At 40.2% G+C, this 23,563-nt stretch overlaps 1 protein-coding gene across 1 annotated transcript; it reads right to left on the reverse strand.

Annotated features, from left to right (window-relative positions):
* Positions 1-856: 856 nt before the first annotated feature.
* On the reverse strand, positions 857-22,204 carry LOC141100174 (uncharacterized). The gene is made up of 6 exons (XM_073588463.1): positions 21,909-22,204; positions 6,203-6,363; positions 4,830-5,021; positions 4,538-4,744; positions 4,342-4,453; positions 857-2,518 (listed from the first exon to the last, which is right to left on the reverse strand). The coding sequence occupies exons 2-6, from the start codon at positions 6,353-6,355 to the stop codon at positions 1,215-1,217; spliced, it is 1,968 nt and encodes a 655-aa protein (XP_073444564.1). The 5' UTR covers positions 6,356-6,363; positions 21,909-22,204; the 3' UTR covers positions 857-1,214.
* Positions 22,205-23,563: the final 1,359 nt, after the last annotated feature.

The following is a 23,563-nucleotide window of genomic DNA, read 5'->3' on the forward strand; positions in this document are numbered from 1 at the left end:
CGCAGCTAATCCGCGCGGAAAATTCCGTACCGTCTGCACTGCGGTTTTTGATTCCCATAGGGAATCATTGTACTGTACACCGCAGCGGCCAAAACCGCTGCGGAACCGCAGCAAAATCCGCAGCGTGTGCACACAGCCTTAGTGCAGATTTAGTGCAGTTTTTGTGCGGATTTCCCCTGCAGTTTTCACCTGCAGATTTCTATAATGGAGCAGGTGGAAAACTGCAGCAAAACCGCACAAAAGAAGCGACATGCTGCTTCTTTTATTCCGCACCAAATCTGCACGGAAAAATCTGCAGCATGTGCACAGCGTTTTTTGCTTTACATAGCCTTAAATGGTACTGTACATCACGTGCAGTTCTGCAGGGCCAAATCTGCTGCAGAACTGCACAGAATCTGCACCATGTGCACAGGGCCTTATACTGACTAAAATGGTTGTTGTGCGTTAATGGTATGCTCGTGCCCTGAAGCGACCTGAGGGTGTCTTCATGTGGTGCTGATTAGGTACTAATCAGTATGGCTTCTGATGGGTGACCTGCCCCCAAGTAGATAGATCTTGGAAGAAGAGGTGGAAAAAATGAAAACGAAAATACTTGAAATAGCTTGGTCATGAATATGTTAAAAATCATCCTGTCTTGAAATTTATGTACTGTGTTTTGTAAATGCCCAGATTGGTGGTTCCAGTGACACTCGATGTGCTTATTGCTCCAGACAGACCATCCTCCCAATTAGGCCATATGTTATCTACACACGGATGGCACCTTACAGCTATTTTCCACAGCAAATCTGCACATGAATGTAGCTTTTTCTTCCTAATATCCAATCTGGAAAACTTCTTATAACAATATGAATCATGCTTGATTTTTTTTTTTTATTTTCTTTGTGCCATTTAGAAATAGTACCAGAAATTTCCATGAATACTGGACACTTGTCACATGAAGCAGGGCAATAAGTTGAACATGTCACTCAAGACACAATGTAGCCACCATGGTTATTGATGCTTAACCAATCCCAATCAAATACAAACTGTCAACATTAAATAACACGCTTTCATTCATATAATACTGTTTTAAACAAGAAAAGCTTAATAAAGTTTGTAACATGTGGAACAGGGCAAGCCGATCAGAAATAATCCAACATTTCAGGTTCTTGAAAGTCAAAAAATCTGTTGGCCATGCTGAGGAAACTTGTCTGTAAAAAATGAGCATTTAGTTTTTAGAAAACAAATGCCATCTCATGTACATGAGCTGCCTTGTGTTTTAGAAGATCTGCTATCTCTGTAAAGCACTCTCCGCATCCTGCACACACAAAGGGTTTCACATCTAGATGAGATTTCTTGTGCATGATAAGTTCAGGTTCAAAGGCAAAGGACTTCCCACACTCCAAACACTGAAATGCCTTCTCCCCCGAGTGGGTTCTCATATGCGCTAAAAGCCGATCATTTCTAGTAAAGGATTTCCCACACTGGAGACAGGGGAATGGCCTCTCACCATTATGAGTTCTTATGTGTGGGATCAAGTTTGATTTCTTGGCAAAACATTTTCCACAATCAGGACAAGCAAATGGCTTCTCCCCAGTGTGTGTTCTCTGATGCTGGACAAGAACGGATTTTTGTGCAAAGCACTTTCCGCATTCAGAGCACATATATGGTTTCTCTCCAGTGCGGGTACGCTTATACTTAACCACTACAGATTTCCGTGCTACCTGCTTATTGCAATCCGGACACAAAAATGGCTTTTCACCTGTGTGAGCTTGCTGAAGTGTCATGTCTCTAGTGAAAGATTTTCCACATTTAAAACAAGATAACTCACAGCGGTGACTCTTCTCGTGTTCATCAAGATCGGTCTGGTTTGCAAAAAAAAATCCACATTGAGAACAGGCAATTAATTTTTCAACTGTGTGGCTGATGAGGTGTTCGTCAAGCTCAGATTGGTGGAAAAAACAGCTTTCACACTCTGGACATGAAAATGACTGCTCCATGTGTGTTCTGTGGTGATCAAAAAGAGTTGTCTCATACTTAAAACTTCGGCCACATTCGGAACATGAAAACGGCTTCTGGCTAGAGTGACTCTTCTGGTGTTCAATAAGTGACTCATTACGGGTGTAACATTTTCCACATACAAGACAAACAAACGGCTTCTCTCCAGTGTGAATTCTCTGATGTGCGAGAAGTCTGTCTTTTCTTGAAAAACGTTTCCCACAGTCCAAACATGGGTATGGCCTGTCTCCATTATGATATCTCTGATGGGCCAAAAGATTTGACCTCCGGGTAAAATACTTCCCACATTCAGAACAATAATGTATTTTACTTCCATTGCGAGTAGTAACAGTGGGTGATATCGCAGAAGAAGCAGATGATCCGGCACAACTAGATGGATCAGAAGATAGATCTATACTGTGAAGAACTAAAGCTGCAGATTGGTCGCACGAAAAATCTTCTGTGACTATGGTGTTTTGGATCTCACAATCTTGAACTCCCATGAACGGTCTCTCTGAGATGTTCCAGCTTCTGCTTCCATCTGCAGGTAATCAAGAATGTAAATAGCAGGTTGCTCATATATTATAATATATATATATATATATATATATATATATATATATATATACAGTGTATATATATATATATATATTGTCATGAGAATACCCTCTTTGAAACCTATGGTTTTGTGTATCAGGGAATAATAAAGAAAAAAACAAAACATTTGGTCTTAAAATAAGGTAATACAATCTCAGAATTACAATACCCACAGTACACTGGGTCATTATTTAATAAAAACTGGGCCAAAATGAAGAAGCAGAGTAAGAAAAATAGATTGCACCCCTACTGCTTTTATGGGAGTAAAAAGGGCAAGTAGCAGCCAAGTGCTGATAATCAAATGCAGCTGTTTTCTGGCCACTTAACAGCTGCATTGGCAACTTGAACTCAACAGTGCTGCAGCCAATTACTGGGTTCAGCAACTAGACTACATGGCAGACACAGAGCCCACTGATTGATGCAGAGCTGTTGATGTGACGCCACCACTGGGGCTTGGAAGAGCGAGAAGAAGCTGCCAGGGACACGCCAATCCGACGAGTCTCTTGTGCAGTTTGGTCCCAGGTGGCTATTAAACTATGGTTTTCTCTGAAACACCACAACGTTTCAGAATAAAACCTAACTGGCTCGCTCTGCTTCACCTACAACAAGCCGAGGTCCCAGTGGAGGTTAGGGATAACCCCCTACTGTGGTCGGTAATCTTGGGATGGCACCATGCTAGACAAATTAGTGGATTCGACCCCCATATCTCGGTGATTCTTCCCTTCCGAGGCAATCCCTCCTTTTTACAGGGCAGGCCACCTCCCATCTATCGTGTGCTTGGGAATAGTGGATGTAGACTGGTTTGTGACATGTTGGCGGACAATCAATGTCCTCTTACTGTGGAGACACGGTCTTTAAACATCCAATCCTGGTGGGAGATAACTTTACTATTACTCAAATTAGACATTATGTGGGCTCGATACTACGGGATTTACCAGACGACGTTAGAGTGCACCCTCTAAACTTAATCTCCACTAAAGCTCATGTGGGGAATTATAAGTATTCTTCATCTATGGGCACAGGATAATACTCCTTCTTTGAGCTTAATTACTACGAAGGTAGCCTATCTCTTCATGATGGACTGGATAGAGTCCATATTGAATAAAGAAAAATACACTGAACGGTTTTTCCTTACATGGACTTCTTTTATTAATGCCCAGACATTATCTATACGCCAGGCGATTCATGGTTGCTTCCAATTTACAGACTGGTACATGAGAGAGCAAATTGACGGCAGAACTTATGTTAGGCTTTATGCCCGGGGTAGGGAGGAGGGGGGGAGTTGATTATAGTTATAATACACTGTCTAATGTTCAAAGTAATGCTTCTGAACAATCTATGTACCCTATGTTTTCGTTCAATAAAGATCGTTTTATAAAAAAAAAATAAAAACATGCCTGGCTCAAATCCATCAGTCTCTGATACATGCCGCCTGTGGAACAAGCAACATGTATCAGCTGTCAGGTACTTGTTAAAGACAGGTCAAAGGTGGTCAGAAAGATGAAACCTAAAGGCTGGGTGCCCACGGTGCGTGTGGGCACATAGCCTTATAATGATTTGGCTGTGACAGGAGTATAATTCCATGCTTAAGTAGTTGTTACTTTCAGGACCCAACTACATGAGAATGAAAAGCTCAGGCGAAGAACTGGCACACAAAGGGAAAACATTTCATAGTGTTAGAATTTCAAGTAATTTTCCTTCCAATGATTTCTACTGGCAGAGAATGTAGGATATGAGATTGGTTTGGTGATTCGAGTTGTTACTTACCTGGGCTAATATCTGTAAATATCTTGACCTCTGTAACGTGCTGCTCATCATCCACATTAGTTTCCTCTTCTTCATCTATTACTTCAACTTGCTTATCAATCAGACATTCAGCCTATCAGAAAAGAAAGGCTGTCAGTGAGAAAAATAAACACAGCTCCTTTTCTGATGAAGTATGTTAACTGACTCAAGGAAATACCTGATAATTCTGTAGAACAATTTCCTCCGAACAATCCTGGGAATACAGGGGACAGAGACCTTGTTCTGGTGGATTTTTCTTACCCGGTGATATAAGAGGCTGGTGGTCCTCTATCATAACATCCTTGTACAAATCCTTATGTTCTTCTACATACTCCCACTCCTCCATGGAGAAATGGACAGTGACATCCTGACACCTTATAGGAACCTGACACACAATGATACAGTCATCACCCAGACACATCATCCCTTGTGTTACTGTATAATACCCCGGTATTCCCACCAGCGCTCACCTCTCCAGTCAGCAGCTCAATGATTTTCTTGGTGAGGTCCAGGATCTTCTGATCATTGAATTTCTCAGGTATCAGTGAATAAGGTGACGGCATCATAATGGAGTTCTGGGTCCTACCCCATCCTGCCGTGCAATAGTGTTGGTTGCTGGGGGTCACACACTCCCCAGTGGTTTTATTCACTACCGTGCAATCCTGTGCATAAGAACGATCACTGAATAAATGTCATTTTATACAAGCCCACAAGCTTTCACTTAACCGGTTCGGTCTTAATTTTAGTAACAAGTTGAAAAGGCCTGTCAATGATTATTTCATGTTTAACTGGACACACAGGCACTGTGGAATAAAACATTTGTTTTTTTTTAAAACCGTTTCACCTCTCTATTGCTGAGATAATAGCAGTCAAATTATTTGGCACCCTAAACAGTTCACTTTTTTTTTTTTAAATTCAAGTGGGCATTACCAGGGAGATTTCACTGTGGGTGTGTACTTCTTCCTCTAATACTGACCAATCATAAACAGGCAGCAACACAACAGTTAAAGAAGAACACGCCCCCACTATAGGAGTCTTGGTCTTCTGACTCCAAAGTGATGTTGAGCGGGCGCAAGGTAGAGCTGAGTGTGATTAACTAAAAGAGATGGGAGCTGAAAGCGGTCAGTTTGGGGGGAGGGGCAGTACTGCAGTGTTCAGTCTCATAACAAAAACTTGTAGTAGCTCTAGTCTCGTAGACCTATTAGCTCTGCCAATCATAAGCAGGCATCCACATACAAGTGAAAAAGAACATGCCCCCACTATAGCCGCGAACAGGCTAGGTGTGAAATAATGATACCGCATTCAGGGGGGGAATTTTAGTACAACAGAGTTAGTAGAACTACACTTGCTTTGGCAATTGCTAATCTGTATTGTTCTGCCAATAAAACACTTTTGAGTTTGAGAGAATAGCTTACAATAAGTGTTTTTAATGAGAATCAACTCTGCAGGACTGTCCCTCCCCCAACAATGACCTCTCTCAGCTCTCATATCTTTCAGTCAATCACACCCAGTTCTGCTGTGCTCCTGCATGTCAGCACTCTGCAGCGAGGAGGCAGACTGCTTGAAATCTCTCTGCCCTTGTGGGGAGGTTCTTTACTCCCCAGTGTGTTACTGGCTGCTTATGACTGGTCAGCATTAGAAAGAGGAAGTGGTACACGCCCTCAGTGAAATCTCTCTGGTTATGCCCACTTGGACATAAAGAAAAATAACTGTTTAGGTGCCAAATACTATTATCTCTGCAATGTAGAGGGAAAATGGAAATAAAAAAAAAATGTTTTACTGACACATTAGGTAAAAGGTCCTCTTTAAAAATTGTCAGGTAACGTAAACCACAATCACTGACCTCTCCAGTCAGCAAGTAGATGATTTCCAGAGTGAAGTTCAATATTTCAGTCGTGTAACTATTATTTTCATTGCCCGTCCTTAGTGTGTCTGTAGGGTAATGCATATAAGAGCCTTTTTCTGACAACAGGATAAAGTTTTCATGTGACTTCATAGTGCTACCTAGAAAACACATTATATAAAAATCAAATTCATTACTGATAAAAATCTACTTAAAGATGTTCTCCACAATGTAAATCGAACTCTAGTCACCAGGTTTGTCTAACTGAGAGAGGCAAAAACAACTTGTGGCATTTACTAAGCTTTAATCAGGAAAGAGGTTTATAGAATTGTAAAAAAAATAATAATTTTATTTCTATAGCGCCGACATATTGCGCAGCACTTTACATTTTAGAGGGGACTTCTACAGACAATAGACATTACAGCATACCAATAATCACATAGATTATAACAGATACCAAGAGGAATGAGGGCCCTGCTCGCAAGCTTACAATACAGTTGTGGCCAAAAGTATTGACACCCCTGCAATTCTGTCAGATAATACTCAGTTTCTTCCTGAAAATGATTGCAAACACAAATTCTTTGGTATTATTATCTTCATTTAATTTGTCTTAAATGAAAAAAACACAAAAGAGAATGAAGCAAAAAGCAAAACATTGATCATTTCACACAATACTCCAAAAATGGGCCAGACAAAAGTATTGGCACCCTCAGCCTAATACTTTGTTGCACAACCTTTAGCCAAAATAACTGCGACCAACCGCTTCCGGTAACCATCAATGAGTTTTTTACAATGCTCTGCTGGAATTTTAGACCATTCTTCTTTGGCAAACTGCTCCAGGTCCCTGATATTAGAAGGGTGCCTTCTCCAAACTGCCATTTTTAGATCTCTCCACAGGTGTTCTATGGGATTCAGTTCTGGACTCATTGCTGGCCACCTTAGAAGTCTCCAGTGCTTTCTCTCAAACCATTTTCTAGTGCTTTTTGAAGTGTGTTTTGGGTCATTGTCCTGCTGGAAGACCCATGACCTCTGAGGGAGACCCAGCTTTCTCACACTGGGCCCTACATTATGCTGCAAAATTTGTTGGTAGTCTTCAGACTTCATAAAGCCATGCACATGGTCAAGCAGTCCAGTGCCAGAGGCAGCAAAGCAAACCCAAAACATCAGGGAACCTCCGCCATGTTTGACTGTAGGGACCGTGTTCTTTTCTTTGAATGCCTCTTTTTTTTCTCCTGTAAACGCTATGTTGATGCCTTTGCCCAAAAAGCTCTACTTTTGCTTATCTGACCAGAGCACATTCTTCCAAAACCTTTTAGGCTTTTTCAGGTACAGTGTTGTTCAAAAGTCCTGCACAGGTGTTAAGAAAACTATATGTTTCATACTTCTGCATCTCTACAGTGAAACTGGTGGAACATATATGTTTTTGTAATCCCTCATTGTATGCCATACTCATTTTTGAATGTCCCAAGTGTATAAATTGTAATGGTATGCGCATTTTTGATAATTTTTTTACAGCATAACCATACCTACACCAGTACAGTGTGTAGAATGGTGAACAGGTTTCTAAGTTCATTAACTTCCAATGCAAGTTCACACAGACTTAAATTTTACTTTTTAAGATTTATTATTTTTTATTTAATTCAGAGTCCTGAAAAGGGCCTTTTGAGTGCATCTTTAGCTTCTAATACTTTATTGGCCAGCCTTTGCTCTTGAGCACCAGCTTGCATCTCTGTGGCACTGAGTGAACAAGCTTCTGCAGATGTTCACGAGTGATGATGTGGTTCCAGGCCTGTATCAGAGCCTCAATCAAGTCACTCTTGGTCCTTGGCTGTTTTCTAGATAGCTCTAATGATACCTGGTGCCACAAATTTTCAATTGGATTGAGGTCCGGGGACTGAGCTGGCCAGTCAATAGTAGCCACCTTGTTCTTTTTTTTCCATTCCGTTACTGTCTTAGCTCTGTGACAAGGAGCATTATCATCCTGGAAGATATAATCCCCTGAAAACAGGTGTTGAGCAGAAGGCAGCATTTTCTTATTAAGGATGTCTATGTATTTTTTTGCATTAACCATACCCTCCACAATGAAGCCTTCCAACACCATTGGCTGCCATACAGCCCCAGACCATTACTTTCATCGGATGTTTCACAGAGAAGCTCAAACACTCTGGCTTGTACTCTTCATGTGGGAACCTTCTCACATAAGACTTGCCATCATTTCCTAAAATGCAAAAAGTGCTTTCATCACTAAATAGCACTTTTTCCCACTCCTCCTTCCTCCATTTTAAATATTTCAATGCCCACAGTTTTCGCCTTTGTCTTTGTATGGCTGTCATCAATGGCTTCTTTCGGGCCTTGCACCCTCTCAATCCTGCTTCCAAACATCTCTTCCTAACAGTTGATGTTGCTACCTCAATACTGCACTTTTCTTGCCATTCTCGCAGAAGCTGAGGAGAGGTGAGCTTTCGATTGGCAAGGGATGTTCTTATCAGTACTCTATCCTCCCTTTTAGTTGACTTTCTGGGCCGACCAGATTTCAATTCCCATATTGTTGCAATAATTTCAGGCAAAACTGCTTCAAAAGCTAAAAATATTACAGGGAGAGAATGCAAAATTGTATTCTGAACAAAACCATATATAATATGTCATATTTGCATCGAAGATATTAAAACTTGAAAAATCAATTTATCCTATGTCTATGCAGGACTTTTGAACACCACTGTAAGTTTTGGCAAACTCCAGCCTGGCTTTTTTATGTCTCAGGGTAAGAAGTGGGGTCTTCCTGGGTCTCCTACCATACAGTCCCTTTTCATTCAGACGCCGACAGATAGTACGGGTTGACACTGTTGTACCCTCGGACTGCAGGGCAGCTTGAACTTGTTTGGATGTTAGTCGAGGTTCTTTATCCAACATCCGCACATTCTTGTGTTGAAATCCCTTGTCAATTTTTCTTTTCCGTCCACATCAAGGGAGATTAGCCACAGTGCCATGGGCTTTAAACTTCTTGATGACACTGCGCACGGTAGACACAGGAACATTCAGGTCTTTGGAGATGGACTTGTAGCCTTGAGATTGCTCATGCTTCTTCACAATTTGGTTTCTCAAGTCCTCAGACAGTTCTTTGGTCTTCTTTCTTTTCTCCATGCTCAGTGTCCTCAATATCCTTATATTTAGGTTAATGTGTTGAGATGGTAGGCTAGTCTGAACAAATGCGTTTTTAGCAGGGCTGTGGAGTCGGAGTCGTGGAGTCGGTCCTCATTTTGGTGGAGTCGGAGTCGGTATAAAATGGTTTGACTCCTAAAATATATAATAAATTGGGTACAGTAGTTCAATGCAGAATGTGCTGAATATTTTTTCATAGGAATTTGGGAAAGTTATGAAATGTCCTATAAATGACTGTTCTATTCCTGATCTAAGGCTACATTCACACACAGCGTTTTTGCTGAGTTTTTTGAGGATACGTTTTTCAGCTGCAAAAGCCGATCAGCTTTTTAAAAAACCGCATCACCTGAAAGGTTTTTGAGCTCATAGATAATGTTTTCAATAGCAAAAGCAGATTAGAAATCTGCTCTATCTATCCATTTATCCATATCTGTCTATCCATATCTTATCTGTACCAAAAAGAATGAAAGCCGGGTAGCACACAGACTAACACTCCTTCTTCTTTTTTTTTTTTTTTTTTTTTTAAGCACCAGTCAGGTACTCCTCATAGCTGCCCAAAAGGACACCCAGGACAGGCATTGCTCGTCTTCAGTAACACATCAACATCAATTGATAGTTGGAATAAATAGACTGCATTCACCACATCTTAGGCTGTGTGCACACGCTGCGGATTAGGTGCGGATTCATCCGCGCGGATTTTGTAAAATCCGCAGGTGAAACCGCAGGTCAAAAGACCTGCGGTTTTACCTGCGGATTGCTCTGCGGTTTTGCCCTGCGGTTTTTCATCTCCTCAATAGAGGAGATGGCAAACCGCAGGAGAATCCGCAGAAAGAATTGACATGTCAATTCTTTCTGCGGATTGAAAACCGCAGATAATCCGCGCGGAAAATTCCGCACCGTCTGCACTGCGATTTTTGATTCCCATAGGGAATCATGGTACTGTACACCGCAGCAAAAACTGCTGCGGGTCCGCAGCGGCCAAAACCGCTGCGGAACCGCAGCAAAATCCGCAGCGTGTGCACACAGCCTTAAGGTGCAGGTTTTATTTTCAAGTGTAGGGGTGTGCAGTATAAGGTTCTGCAGCAGCTGAGGTTAGCAGTATGAGATTCTGCGGAACAGTATGAGGTTCTGCGCCCCCCTAGTTTTGATCCTGGCTAAAACCGTTTCTTATAGATATGGCGAACCCTCAGGTAACCCTAAATGAAGGTCAATGGACACAGGTGGCTGAATTGAAGGAATTGCTTAATCACCCATTTACCGTGACTAAAAAATTACAAGCTGAGGATTTAACTCTTGGCATTTTCATAAGGGAGTGGAAGAACTTGCTATTTTGTCTGTCCCAAAGAGATTTAATCGCCGATGGCATTTCTGCTTTAATGACACGGAGAGAGACACAGCTATTGGAAAATAAAATTTTTCTGGCAGCTGTTTATGTGGACCCAAGTCATCGTATATTGCTTGATGATCAACAGCTTACTAAAGGAAAAGAAGCTCTGACTGAGGTAGCAGTTAGGATGAGTGGCCTACAGGAGGACTGCCAGGCTCAAGAGGACTTGGGTCCTGACAGTGCTACTGCTGTCATATCTTCATCCTCATCAGATGAGGAGTTTGACTTTGACAAGTATTTGGATGATATGGAGCAGGCAAAGCGTTGCTGCAAGGAAAAAGATTTCACTCCGTCTCCTATAGCAAGCAGATTGACCATATTTCAGCAAAATGTTTTACTTGCTCTCAAAGAAAAAGAAAAATTCAACCGTTCATCAAAACTGACTGTGCATGAGGCAATTCCTTTATATTTGGAAATTGTTAGAGATGTTGCCCATGTGGTTACGGCTTTGCCTCCAACCCAAGTTAGTGTAGAGAGTTTGTTCTCTGGCCTTAAAATTATTAGGTCAGATTTTAGGTCATCTATGAAGGAGGATCTGATGGAGGCAACTCTATTTCTTAGAACAAATTCATAGACTGCACAAATGTTATTTAGTATGTTTTTGTTGAAAACTGTTTTTTGCCACTTACATAGTTTATTACATAGTGTTTTTTTTTATATATATATATATATATATATATATATATAAAATCTATATTACATAGTGTATTACATATTTACAATTAGTTTTTTGTGTTCTAAAGTTGTATTCCAATAAATATATATTATGTTCTATCTAAATGTCTTGATTATTGTATCATAAAAATAATTAAATGTCTGATCACATTGTACTACAATAAATTTTTCACTTAAATATAAGCAATATATGTCGGAGTTGTGGAGTCGGTGGAAGGGAAATTGAGGAGTCGGAGTCGCAGGTTTGGCTTACCGACTCCACAGCCCTGGTTTTTAGGGCACGCTTAAAACTGTAGGGATTGGGGATTAATCGTATTAACCTGGGTAGTGCATTCCAAAGAATTGGTGCAGCACGTGAAAAGTCTTGGAGACGACAGTGGGAGGTTCTGATTGAGGATGTTAACCTCAGGTCATCAGCAGAACTGAGGACACGGGTAGGGTGGTAGACTAAGACGAGGGAGGAGATGTAGGGTGGTGCTGATGTAAGGGGGTGAGATATAATGTCTTTCATGCTTCCCTCTGATTGTCTTCCAGTTCTTGAAGTTTACAAATGTGTTTTATGATAATTGCCTGCGGTACTGCTACATTTATAACTGTATTACCGCTCATCGATTATGGTATTGCCACAAGTAAGTGGTTCCATTTTATAGAAAACTGTTATATTGCTTTGTATTCCTGTATTATATCGCATATATGATGTGTCCTTTGTTATATATACAGTTAGGGAAAGTTAGTGCATCCTTTCTTGGTACATTATAGGAGGGCACTCTTAGTACATAGTTTCTCCATAGACCGGGTAGATGTAATTATGTTGTGGGCCACTAGATGGAGGTATACTAGTGGGACCTGATAGGATGTTCATAGAGGGTTAATTGTAGGAGGGGCTGCTGGGAGTTAAGGTTAGGGCTGAAGAGTAGTTTAGTCAGACGGGGCCAGGACGCCCAAGTGTCCACATGGGCTATAGGCCCGGACAGCTCGGCAGCCACATAACGTTAAGTCGTTATAGCCCACGTTACCCACGGACACTGCTTGTCTTAGCAGTGGGCCAGAACAGGAAAGGAAAGATGTGGGGTCTTAGCGCCTGGGCCAATGCTTTTAGGGCAGAAGATGGCTGGACTAAGGAGATGAAGGGAGTTGGAGAGAGTTGGAGCTTCGACGAGAACAATACTGATGAGCCGGATGCTTTACCAGGGGCCACCAAACATAGTAACTGATGAATTTGTGTCTGGGGCGAAACAGGCTGAAGGAAATGTCATTATAGCAAGGTCAGGCCAGGAAGGAACTGGGAAGCAGTCTAAGACGGTCCGGTCCAGGCATGTACTGCACAGAAGTGACAGCAAGTAAGGGAAAGATGAGGAAGCAAGCAAATTTTATAATGTACCAACTGTGGATGTAAGGTGCGAAATCCTAAGTAAAGAAAGTGTTAAAGTTGACTTGGACTGTGTCTCCATTGATGGGGGTCGCCTAGAAGAGGGACTCTTATGGCCTGGGAAGTGCCCGGGTGAAGCTCAATCTGGAGATGCAGGTATGCCAAGGAGAAGAGTATTGTTTCATGTAGGGGAAGGACTGGACAAGCTGCTACAGTAATACAGGTCACAACTACAGTCCTGTCCCTCCCTTACACTGAGCCATCGAGAGCTTTGTGGGTGAGGGTGATAAGTTTGTACTGGAGTCTGGAATGGACGTGTAACCAGTGTAATGACTGGCACAAGGGAGAGGCATCTGGGTAACGGTTGGTGAGAAATATGATCCTGGCTGCAGCATTCAAGACAGATTGGAGAGGGGAGAGTTTGGTAAGAGGGAGACCGATTAGTAGAGAGTTACAATAGTCCAGATGAGAATGAATAAGAGAAACAGTAAGAGTTTTTGCAGAGTCGAAAGTAAGAAAGGGTCTAGAATTCTAGAAAAAAAATTATAAATACAATGTTTGCATGTAGTTTGTAGCTTGAATTTGCACAAAAAAGCATGTTCATTAACCCCTTCCCAACATGTAACCTACATGTAAGTTAGGAAGCATGTAACGGAGGTGTGGGGTTTTTTTCTCTGTAAGTACAATTCTTCTTTCAGGAACTGAGTCCGCAATAGATCCGTTATTCAGCTGGCATGTGCAATGCTCAGAACTAAGCTGAGAATGCCGCTGTTAACCCCTCATTTGCTGCTGTCAATCTCTAAGGTTATGTGCACATATGGGGGGGAAAAAATGTCAGAATCTTGTTCGTCTGGACCCCACAAAACGATTCCCCTTTCCAGATATTGAGATAGCCAAAATTTGAGCTCGATCAAACGACGTTAACCCGTGCCGCTCGTCGCTCAAAGTTTGAAAAAATCCAAATTGAGGTATTTTAAGATTTAGGTATTTTGCATAGTCTGTTAGACTATAAAGAATGTGACAACAACATTGCAGAAATAGCCCTGACCAAATTTTCGAACCATTTGTGGTATTTGAATGCAGAGTTGGTGGGATTATCGTTTTTTGATCCCACCATTACATACAATGAAAAGTTGTTAATGGCTAATAAATTGCTCAGTAGCACAGATGAACCATCAGAGCACGCTAACCTACATGAGTTGATAATTTTACATAGTTATCTAATCTATTCTAGAGCTTTTGTTAAAGTAGTTTTTGAAACGTCAGAATATAATGCTCGGCATTTGCTTACAACTTGCAGGACATATTGCTTTTGTTCTTCATCTTTTGTCAGAAGGTCGTTAAAGTCGGTTACTTCCTACCTCTTTTAATTTTTCTTTCCTAACTTTTGGATTTACAACCCTAGCGTGCTCTGATGGTTCATCTGTGCTACTGAGCAATTTATTAGCCATTAACAACTTTTCATTGTCTGTAATGGTGGGATCAAAAAACGATAATCCCACCAACTCTGCATTCAAATACCACAAATGGTTCGAAAATTTGGTCAGGGCTATTTCTGCAATGTTGTTGTCACATTCTTTATAGTCTAACAGACTATGCAAAATACCTAAATCTTAAAATACCTCAATTTGGATTTTTTCAAACTTTGAGCGACGAGCGGCACGGGTTAACGTCGTTTGATCGAGCTCAAATTTTGGCTATCTCAATATCTGGAAAGGGGAATCGTTTTGTGGGGTCCAGACGGACAAAATTCCGACATCGATTTTTTGCGGTCACCCTAGTGCACACGGTGCGGATTCTGCTGTGGATCTGCAGAGGATTTTGCCCTGCGGATTCGCAACAGAACTGCATGTGATGTACAGTAGCATTATAGCCTATGTAAAACAAAATCCGCAGTATACATGCTGCGTTTTTTTCCGCACAGATTTGCTGCGGATTGAAAAATGCAGCATGTCACTTCTTTTGTGCGGTTTTGCTGCAGTTTTCCACCTGCTCCATTCTAGAAATCCGTGGGTGGAAAACCGCAGGGGAAAACCGCACAAAACATGCAGTAAAACCGCACGAAAAGTGCATTGAATCCGCAGGAAATATGCAGGTCAGGTGACATGCGGATTTAGTCAAATCTGTGTGGAAAATTCCAAAGCAGATTCCGCACTGTGTGCACATAGACTTATAGCTGCATTTATGCGGTCCTGGGTGCACACTTTTTCAGGCGACCATTGGTAACCTTCCCCCAATCTCCACATCATGACTGCAAAGTTCTGATGGGTCGCGATGGTAAATGGGAATCTGCTGAAGGCACCCATGACACCTACTCCTGTCAACCAGTAGCCCGTGCCACCAGCCTCACTTTTCTCTCACGAATAAAAATACCTGAGGTTCTATCCAAGGTGGGGGGAGACGCTGGCATTGATTCATTACACTGCCATGACAGCAGGTGCTATACCTTGAATAATACTTACAGTTGCTATTCTGCATATGAGTCTCTTTCTCAGTAGAATTGATGCTGATATTTATTATATCATTCAAACTATATTATTTACACATTAAACGACCCATTATTTATTATTGTTATAATTTATGAATTTATATTCATTGTCATATTATATGAAAACTTATTTACACATGAAATGACTCATTATTGTTATTTATTAATTGATAGTTATATTATATGAATACTATATTACTTGCAAATTAAATGACTCACAATTTATTGTCATACCTTATGAATTGATATTCATTACTGTCATAATATATGAATTAATATTTATCTGGAATTATTAAATCCTGTGACTCAATTTGTAAGTTATACCCTTACTATACATACATTAGCATTTTCCACTGGTCTTTGGATTACTATGCCCATTATTTCAGTATACTCCCCTCCCTGTGTGTCTCTTTATTTTTCAATTCATCATTGTTACTGTATTTTCCCCTCTTTATCATCTGCTTAACATTATTATATTTTTATCTATATTATCAATTTTGATACCATCATGTCTAATAAAGTACTGTAATTAATTTATTATTTTGGCTATATCTCCTGATCCTTTCCCTTTCCGGGTTCTATATAACTAACATGTCAACAAGACAAAACTCCAAAACAATGCAAGTAGTCTACCTTGAGAAACTGAATATAATACAGGAGAGCCTCCCTGAACCAAATAAACATTCTTTATAATCTTTCTGAAAAGAGATTTCTTCCAAAGGCCTCGTTTAGATGTCAGAGATTTTTCTCGTATGCAAAAATAAATTGTCAGATTTCCATCAATGTGATGGATCCAGGGTGTCAGTTTTCTTGTATTAAAATAAATAAAAATCACAAAGGTCCTCCTATCTATTGGACTATGTTCACATACAACGTTATCTATAGTGTATATATACACATATACAGTGTGTGTGTGTGTGTGTGTATATATATATATATATATACAGTATATATACACTGTATATGTGTATATATATATATATACACTGTATATGTGTATATATATACAGTGTGTGTGTGTGTGTGTGTGTGTGTGTGTGTGTGTGTGTGTATATATATATATATATATATATATATATATATATATATATACACATACATACAGTTGTGGCCAAAAGTATTGACACCCCAGCAATTCTGTCAGATAATACTCAGTTTCTTACTGAAAATGATTGCAAACACAAATTCTTTGGTATTATTATCTTCATTTAATTTGTCTTAAATGAAAAAACACAAAAGAGAATGAAGCAAAAAGCAAAACATTGATCATTTCACACAAAACTCCAAAAATGGGCCAGACAAAAGTACTGGCACCCTCAGCCTAATACTTGGTTGCACAACCTTTAGCCAAAATAACTACGACCAACCGCTTCCGGTAACCATCAATGAGTTTCTTACAATGCTCTGCTGGAATTTTAGACCATTCTTCTTTGGCAAACTGCTCCAGGTCCCTGATATTTGAAGGGTGCCTTCTCCAAACTGCCATTTTTAGATCTCTCCACAGGTGTTCTATGGGATTCAGGTGTGGACTCATTGCTGGCCACCTTAGAAGTCTCAAGTGCTTTCTCTCAAACCATTTTCTAGTGCTTTTTGAAGTGTGTTTTGGGTCATTGTCCTGCTGGAAGACCCATGACCTCTGAGGGAGACCCAGCTTTCTCACACTGGGCCCTACATTACGCTGCAAAATTTGTTGGTAGTCTTCACACTTCATAATGCCATGCACACGGTCAAGCAGTCGAGTGCCAGAGGCAGCAAAGCAACCCCAAAACATCAGGAAACCTCTGCCATGTTTGACTGTAGGGACCGTGTTCTTTTCTTTGAATGCCTCTTTTTTTCTCCTGTAAACTCTATGTTGATGCCTTTGCCCAAAAAGCTCCACTTTTGTCTCATCTGACCAGAGAACATTCTTCCAAAACGTTTTAGGCTTTTTCAGGTAAGTTTTGGCAAACTTCAGCCTGGCTTTTTTTATGTCTCAGGGTAAGAAGTGGGGTCTTCCTGGGTCTCCTACCATACAGTCTTTTCATTCAGACGCCGACGGATAGTACGGGTTGACACTGTTGTACCCTCGGACTGCAGGGCAGCTTGAACTTGTTTGGATGTTAGTCGAGGTTCTTTATCCAACATCCGCACAATCTTGCGTTGAAATCTCTTGTCAATTTTTCTTTTCCGTCCACATCTAGGGAGGTTAGCCACAGTGCCATGGGCTTTAAACTTCTAGATGACACTGCGCACGGTAGACACAGGAACATTCAGGTCTTTGGAGATGGACTTGTAGCCTTGAGATTGCTCATGCTTCCTCACAATTTGGTTTCTCAAGTCCTCAGACAGTTCTTTGGTCTTCTTTCTTTTCTCCATGCTCAATGTGGTACACACAAGGACACAGGACAGAGGTTAGTCAACTTTAATCCATGTCAACTGGCTGCAAGTGTGATTTAGTTATTGCCAACACCTGTTAGGTGCCACAGGTAAGTTACAGGTGCTGTTAATTACACAAATTAGAGAAGCATCACATGATTTTTCGAACAGTGCCAATACTTTTGTCCAGGGCTGTGGAGTCGGTAAGCCACAGTTGCGACTCCGACTCCTGGATTTTATCAGGCTCCGACTCCGGCTCCGACTCCTTCATAAATGGCCAATTCATAAAAACAAATTTACTGTTGTAAAATATTAAACATCGTGCTTATTCAGTTTCTCACCATCATATAAGTAATCAGACCACTTAGAGCAAAAACTACATTTATTAGAATACAATTAGAATATAGCAAATAACTTTTATAAACTTTTCTAAACTGTAAGTAAATATGCAATAAACACTTTTATGCAGTTAATAAGAAGAAATCTATAAATTTGTCCTCAGAAAAAGTATTGCCTCTGTCAGATCCTCCTTCATGGATGCCCTCAAATCTGATCTAATTATTTTGAGAGCAGAGAACAACCTCTCTACACTAACTTGTGTTGGTGGCAAAGCAGTAACCACTCGGGCAACATCTCTGACAATGTCAGGATACAGAGGAATCGCTTGTTGCACTGTTATTTTTGATGAACGGTCAAATTTCTCAATTTCTTTTAGTGCACATGAAAAATTCTGCTGAAATGTACTGGCTGTGTTCCTTGATGGCGATGACTCTTCTTCTATGCGGGAACGCTTTGCACGGTCCTTGTGATCCAAATATTTTTCGAAATTAAATTCTTCATCAGTTGATGATGAGGGTGAAGATGTGGCAGGACGACCAAATTCTTCTTGTTCCTCCTAACTGTTCTACAACCCTTTCATCCTTACTGCTATTTCAAACAGAGCTTCTTTTCCTTTACTTAGCTGTTGATCATCTAGAAGAATCCGATGCATTGGGTCTACATAAACAGCTGCCAAAAGAATGTTACTTTGTAATAGTAGCTCCTCTCTCTGTTTCATTGATGTAGCAATGCCACTTGCAATTAACCCTCCTCTTTGGGACAGGCGAAACATCAGGTTCTTCCACTACTTTAAGAAAATACCTGGAGTTAAGTCCTCTGCTTGTAATTTTTTAGTCACTGTAAATGGGTGCTCTAGCAATTTTTCCAGCTCAGTCACCTGATTCCACTGACTTTCATTTAGCGTCAGTTGAGGGTTAGCCATGTCTACAAGAAAGGTTTTCAGTTCAACCAAGCGCTGAATCATTAAGTAAGTACTGCCCCATCGTGTGGCTTGATCAATAATTGCCCCTTTTCCAGCACGTCTCTTCAAAATTGAGTCAACTTTAGGGGTTCTGGCAACAGTAGCCAATTTTCTCACCTTGCCAATCAGTGCAGCAGCATGTCCTTCTTGCAGACTGTCTCTTATAGCCAGCTGTAGCGTATGCACAACACAGCACATGTGATGAATGAAAGAACATATTGACACAGTTTCAACAAGATCATCTAAACTATCATGTTGCTGTTCATCTGAAGCAACTTCAGTTTGCTCCTCAGTTACAATACTGTGTTCCTCTATTTCAAACATTTCTGTGTCTGTGGACCCAGAATGTTCTTCTAGCTGCTGGTCACAATCATTACTCTCATTCATTAGCTTAATAGTACTTATCATATTTGAAGCATTGTCAGTTACGACAGAAAGAACTTGCTCTTTTTTAAGTTCATGGTCTTGCAGAACCTTTTCCACCAAGACCTGGAGAAACTCACTGGTGTGATGAGCTTTGGTGTCTTTTACTGCCAATGTCTTGGTAACTATTTCATTTTTGTCACAAACAAATCGGACATTGATGGCAAAATAGTTCACTCTGTGACGTGTGCAGGCATCCATTTTAAGAAACAGAAAGCGTCCCTTGAGAGTTTTTTTAAGTTCTTCCTTTTGTTTAAAAGCTTCTTCGATTACTAATTTTCTAATACTCTCTCTCTCCAGAGAAACACCAAGCTTGCGGGCCATTTCCCCATTCAGACACATAAAAGCTGGTCGTGAAAATAATGAAATAGGCACACTATCCTTTACAACAAGCTCTATGATCTGTTTTTTAAATGTATCTACTGTCATTGTCACAGTAACTTTGTCACTGACAAAATATCTTGCAACTGATGGCTGCAAAGTTCTCTGCTCCTTTGTTTGGCTGGAAGAGCTGGGCACTGGTTCATTGGTTTGGATGCAGTCTTTCTCATCCACTGCTTTCAGTACTTCTGGATGAAAGCGCTGTAAATGTCTCTTTAGATTAGAAGCTCTGGTAGGAGCATTTTTATCTTTGAATGAATATGCACTCATCTTGGCTTCACAGCATTTGTTTTCGTCTGGATCATTTGTCATACACTGACAGACATAATGTTTTCTATCTTGAGTGATGGTGAAATGTTCAAATACAGCTGATTTAATGTGATGCTTCTTTAACATTCTCAGGTTTTTAATTCTGCATTCACAATCCAAATGACTATTGTTTTTCCTAAAAACAATTGTACAAAATTATTGCCAGGTCGTACAACTGATATAGTGGTCAGTAATACTGTTATTATTCCTCATGTACTCACAGTTAACTGATGCAAAGTTTGTTGAAAGGATAATACTTCTTACAGTCTTCCTCTTCTGAGTAGCAGGCAGCTGTGAGATGCTTGGAAGACGCACACCTAGTATGATCTAGTCTAGAGGAGGAGCTTTACTACTAAGAATTTGCAACACATTTTCACTTTCAGTTTCATACATTGTAAGTAGGGGGGTTGGGGCAGCATGAGGTTAACCAAGTATAAGATTAGATAAGGGCAGTGGAGAACAGTGACACACAAGAATTAAGAAATGTCTCTATCTCCAGCAGAACTGCTTATCACTGTTGTTCATAGTTTGATAGAACATATATATTTGAGTAACATTTATAAAATTCATATGAAAGTTCAATTATGAAATATTAATACATTTTTTTTAAAGCTGGAGTTGGAGTTGGTACATTTCTACCGACTCTGACTCCGACTCCAACCAAAACTAACTCCGACTCCACAGCCCTGCTTTTGTCCACCCTCTTTTTTATGTTTGGTGTGGAATTATATCCAATTTGGCTTTAGGACAATTATTTTTGTGTTTTTTCATTTAAGACAAATTAAATGAAGATAATAATACCAAAGAATTTGTGATTGCAATCATTTTCAGGAAGAAACTGAGTATTATCTGACAAAATTGCAGGGGTGTCAATATTTTTGGCCACAACTGTGTATATACTGTATATATATATATATAGTGTGAATATATACAATATATATATATATTTTATTTTAATACAAGAAAACTGACACCCTGGATCCATCACATTGATGGAAATCTGACAATTTTATTTTTGCGTATAAAAATGAAAAAATAAAATAAGTGCGTGCAAGAGATTTTTGAAAAACACAAAGATTTGCTGGTACTGTAAAAAACAGCTACTTATTTGCATTAAAAAACCCTGCTGCATGTGAACATACTCTAATTACACACAGCACGCTAATTGTACACTGATGCCATCCGTGTGCTGTCAGTGATTTTCATGGACCCATAAAATTGTATGGGTAATTTTGATCCGTGATTTGAAATTAGAAAGGACACGTCGCCGTCATTTTTGCTAACACACAGATAGAGAAGAAAAACCCAGACAAGTGATCCGCTCCATATAGTTGAGGTCTGGATTCTCTCTGTGAAACCCATGTACTTATGAAACAGACGTCTGAATGAGGCCGCACGTGCTGACAATTTGCAGCAAAACTGAGTGTTGGTGGGAAAACCGCTGCATAAAGCGCACACATTTTTACTTGTTTATCCCATTCATTTGAATGGGTGAAAATGCTGCAAAAACCCTGAAAGAATTGACCTGCTGCAAATTGGGGAAAAAAACCCACTGATGGCTTAAATCTGCAAGGGAAAAAAGGCATAATGTGCATGAGGCTTCAGAAATCTCACTCACTTTGCTGGTATTGTAAAACGCAACGTGTGAACAATCCCCTACAGTGATGGATTCTACCCCGATAGTTACCAGCCCCCACAAGATTCCACTCATGAAGAGGACAATGCCACAGTGGTGTGAGGACCAACCATCTCCCAGCATTGTCCTACATGATGTGCGCATTGCACCTATAGACGACAGTTCTACATTTCCTGGTCACCTACGTAAAGACAATAAGACAATACGAGCCAGACACGGCATACCATAATGTGACAGGGTGACAGCTTCACAGAATTGCCAGTAACTTCTGCCAGTCACAATAATGTCCTGTTCGTCTTTCCGCCTCCTCACCCGGAAGCTGTCACAGCAACTTCCGGTGTGTGCGTTCCAGCTAACGTTTGGCTTTTACCTCATATGAACCGCTAGTGCGCTTCTGGCTGCAGAGCGGGCAGGACCGCTGCCAACAGAGCCGCACTCATCCACCGCATTGAAAAGGTGAATGACGGGGTGTCACTTCCAAAACGAGCGACATGTTGTGGTACGGATGGAGGGCGGCGGCCATTTTGTTGTAGTCCACAAGGAACAAGCTGAGCTTCCCTGTTGGGATTGAGCATCAGGGCAAGGAATAAGCATGGGTGAGACATTAGTGACGCACAAGCCTTGCATTCTGTGTTCTACCACAATGTGATGAGGTGCTGCCTAGTAACCACTTATATGCCACCTCAAGCCCATGGGCTGACTAGAAATAATCCATGCTAAAAGAGAAATCCGCCAACGTGTGAGAGGCAGATACCACTATTTCTGGAGACACTAAGGGTCTGTGGCTGCACATGGTGCTGTATTTCCTGCATGGCTCACGCATCAGTTTTTTGGCGTCAGTCGCAATCTGTCGGTGCGACGGATCCGGCGCAGATTCTAAAAAAACTGATGCGACGGATCCGTTTTTTTTGATGGATCCGACTGCCGGATCAGTCGAAAAAACGGATCAGTCTCATCTGTTTTTTCATTCGTTTCTTCTGTTTTTTCACGGATCCGTCAAATCCGTCGAAAGAATAGATAGGATAGATAGAATAGATGGCTAGAAAGAATAGATAGAAATGATAGAAAGAATAGATAGGTAGAAAGACTAGATAGAAAGAAATAATAGAAAGGGCAGATAGAAAGAATAGATATAAAGGATAGAAAGAATAGATAGAAAGAATAGATAGAAAGAAAGGATATATAGATAGAAAGAATAGATAGAAATAAAGAATAGGTAGAAAGGATAGATAGACAGAAATGATAGAAAGAATAGATAGGAAGAAAGACTAGATAGAAAGAATAGATAAAGAATAGATAGAAAGAATGAATAGATAGATAGATAGATAGAAAGGATAGATAGGTAAAAAGACTAGATAGAAAAAATACAAAGAAAGGAAAGAAAGAATAGATAGATAGAAAGGGCAGATAGAAAGAAAATAGATAGAAAGATTAGATAGAAAGAAATAATAGAAAGGATAGATACAAAGAATAGATAGGTAGAAAGAAAGGATAGATAGATAGACAGAAATGATAGAAAGAATAGATAGGAAGAAAGACTAGATAGAAAGAGAATAGATAGAAAGGATAGATAGAAAGAAAGAATGGAAAGAATGAATAGATAGAAAGAATAGATAGAAAGGATAGATAGAAAGGATAGATAGAAAGAAAGAATGGAAAGAATGAATAGATAGAAAGAATAGATAGAAAGGATAGATAGGTAAAAAAGACTAGATAGAAAGAAAAAATACAAATAAAAGAATAGATAGAAAGGATAGATAGGATCGATAGAAAGAATGAATACATAGAGAGAATAGACAGAAAGAAAGAATAGATAGAGAGAAAGAATAGATAGAAAGAATAGATACATTACCTGTGGTAACCTCTTCCCTTGGATTTT

Source organism: Dendrobates tinctorius, unplaced genomic scaffold (genome assembly GCF_039654945.1).
Source record: "Dendrobates tinctorius isolate UK_male_01 unplaced genomic scaffold, ASM3965494v1 ptg000103l, whole genome shotgun sequence".
NCBI lineage: Eukaryota > Metazoa > Chordata > Amphibia > Anura > Dendrobatidae > Dendrobates > Dendrobates tinctorius.

Coding starts and splice junctions, on each gene's coding strand:
- LOC141100174 (XM_073588463.1), bottom strand. CDS start 6,355: ATGAAGTCACATGAAAACTTTATCCTGTTGTCAGAAAAAGGCTCTTAT. Junction 4,745..4,829: donor TTGAGCTGCTGACTGGAGAG/GTGAGCGCTGGT, acceptor ATTGTGTGTCAG/GTTCCTATAAGGTGTCAGGA. Junction 2,519..4,341: donor ATTTACAGATATTAGCCCAG/GTAAGTAACAAC, acceptor GATTACCTGCAG/ATGGAAGCAGAAGCTGGAAC.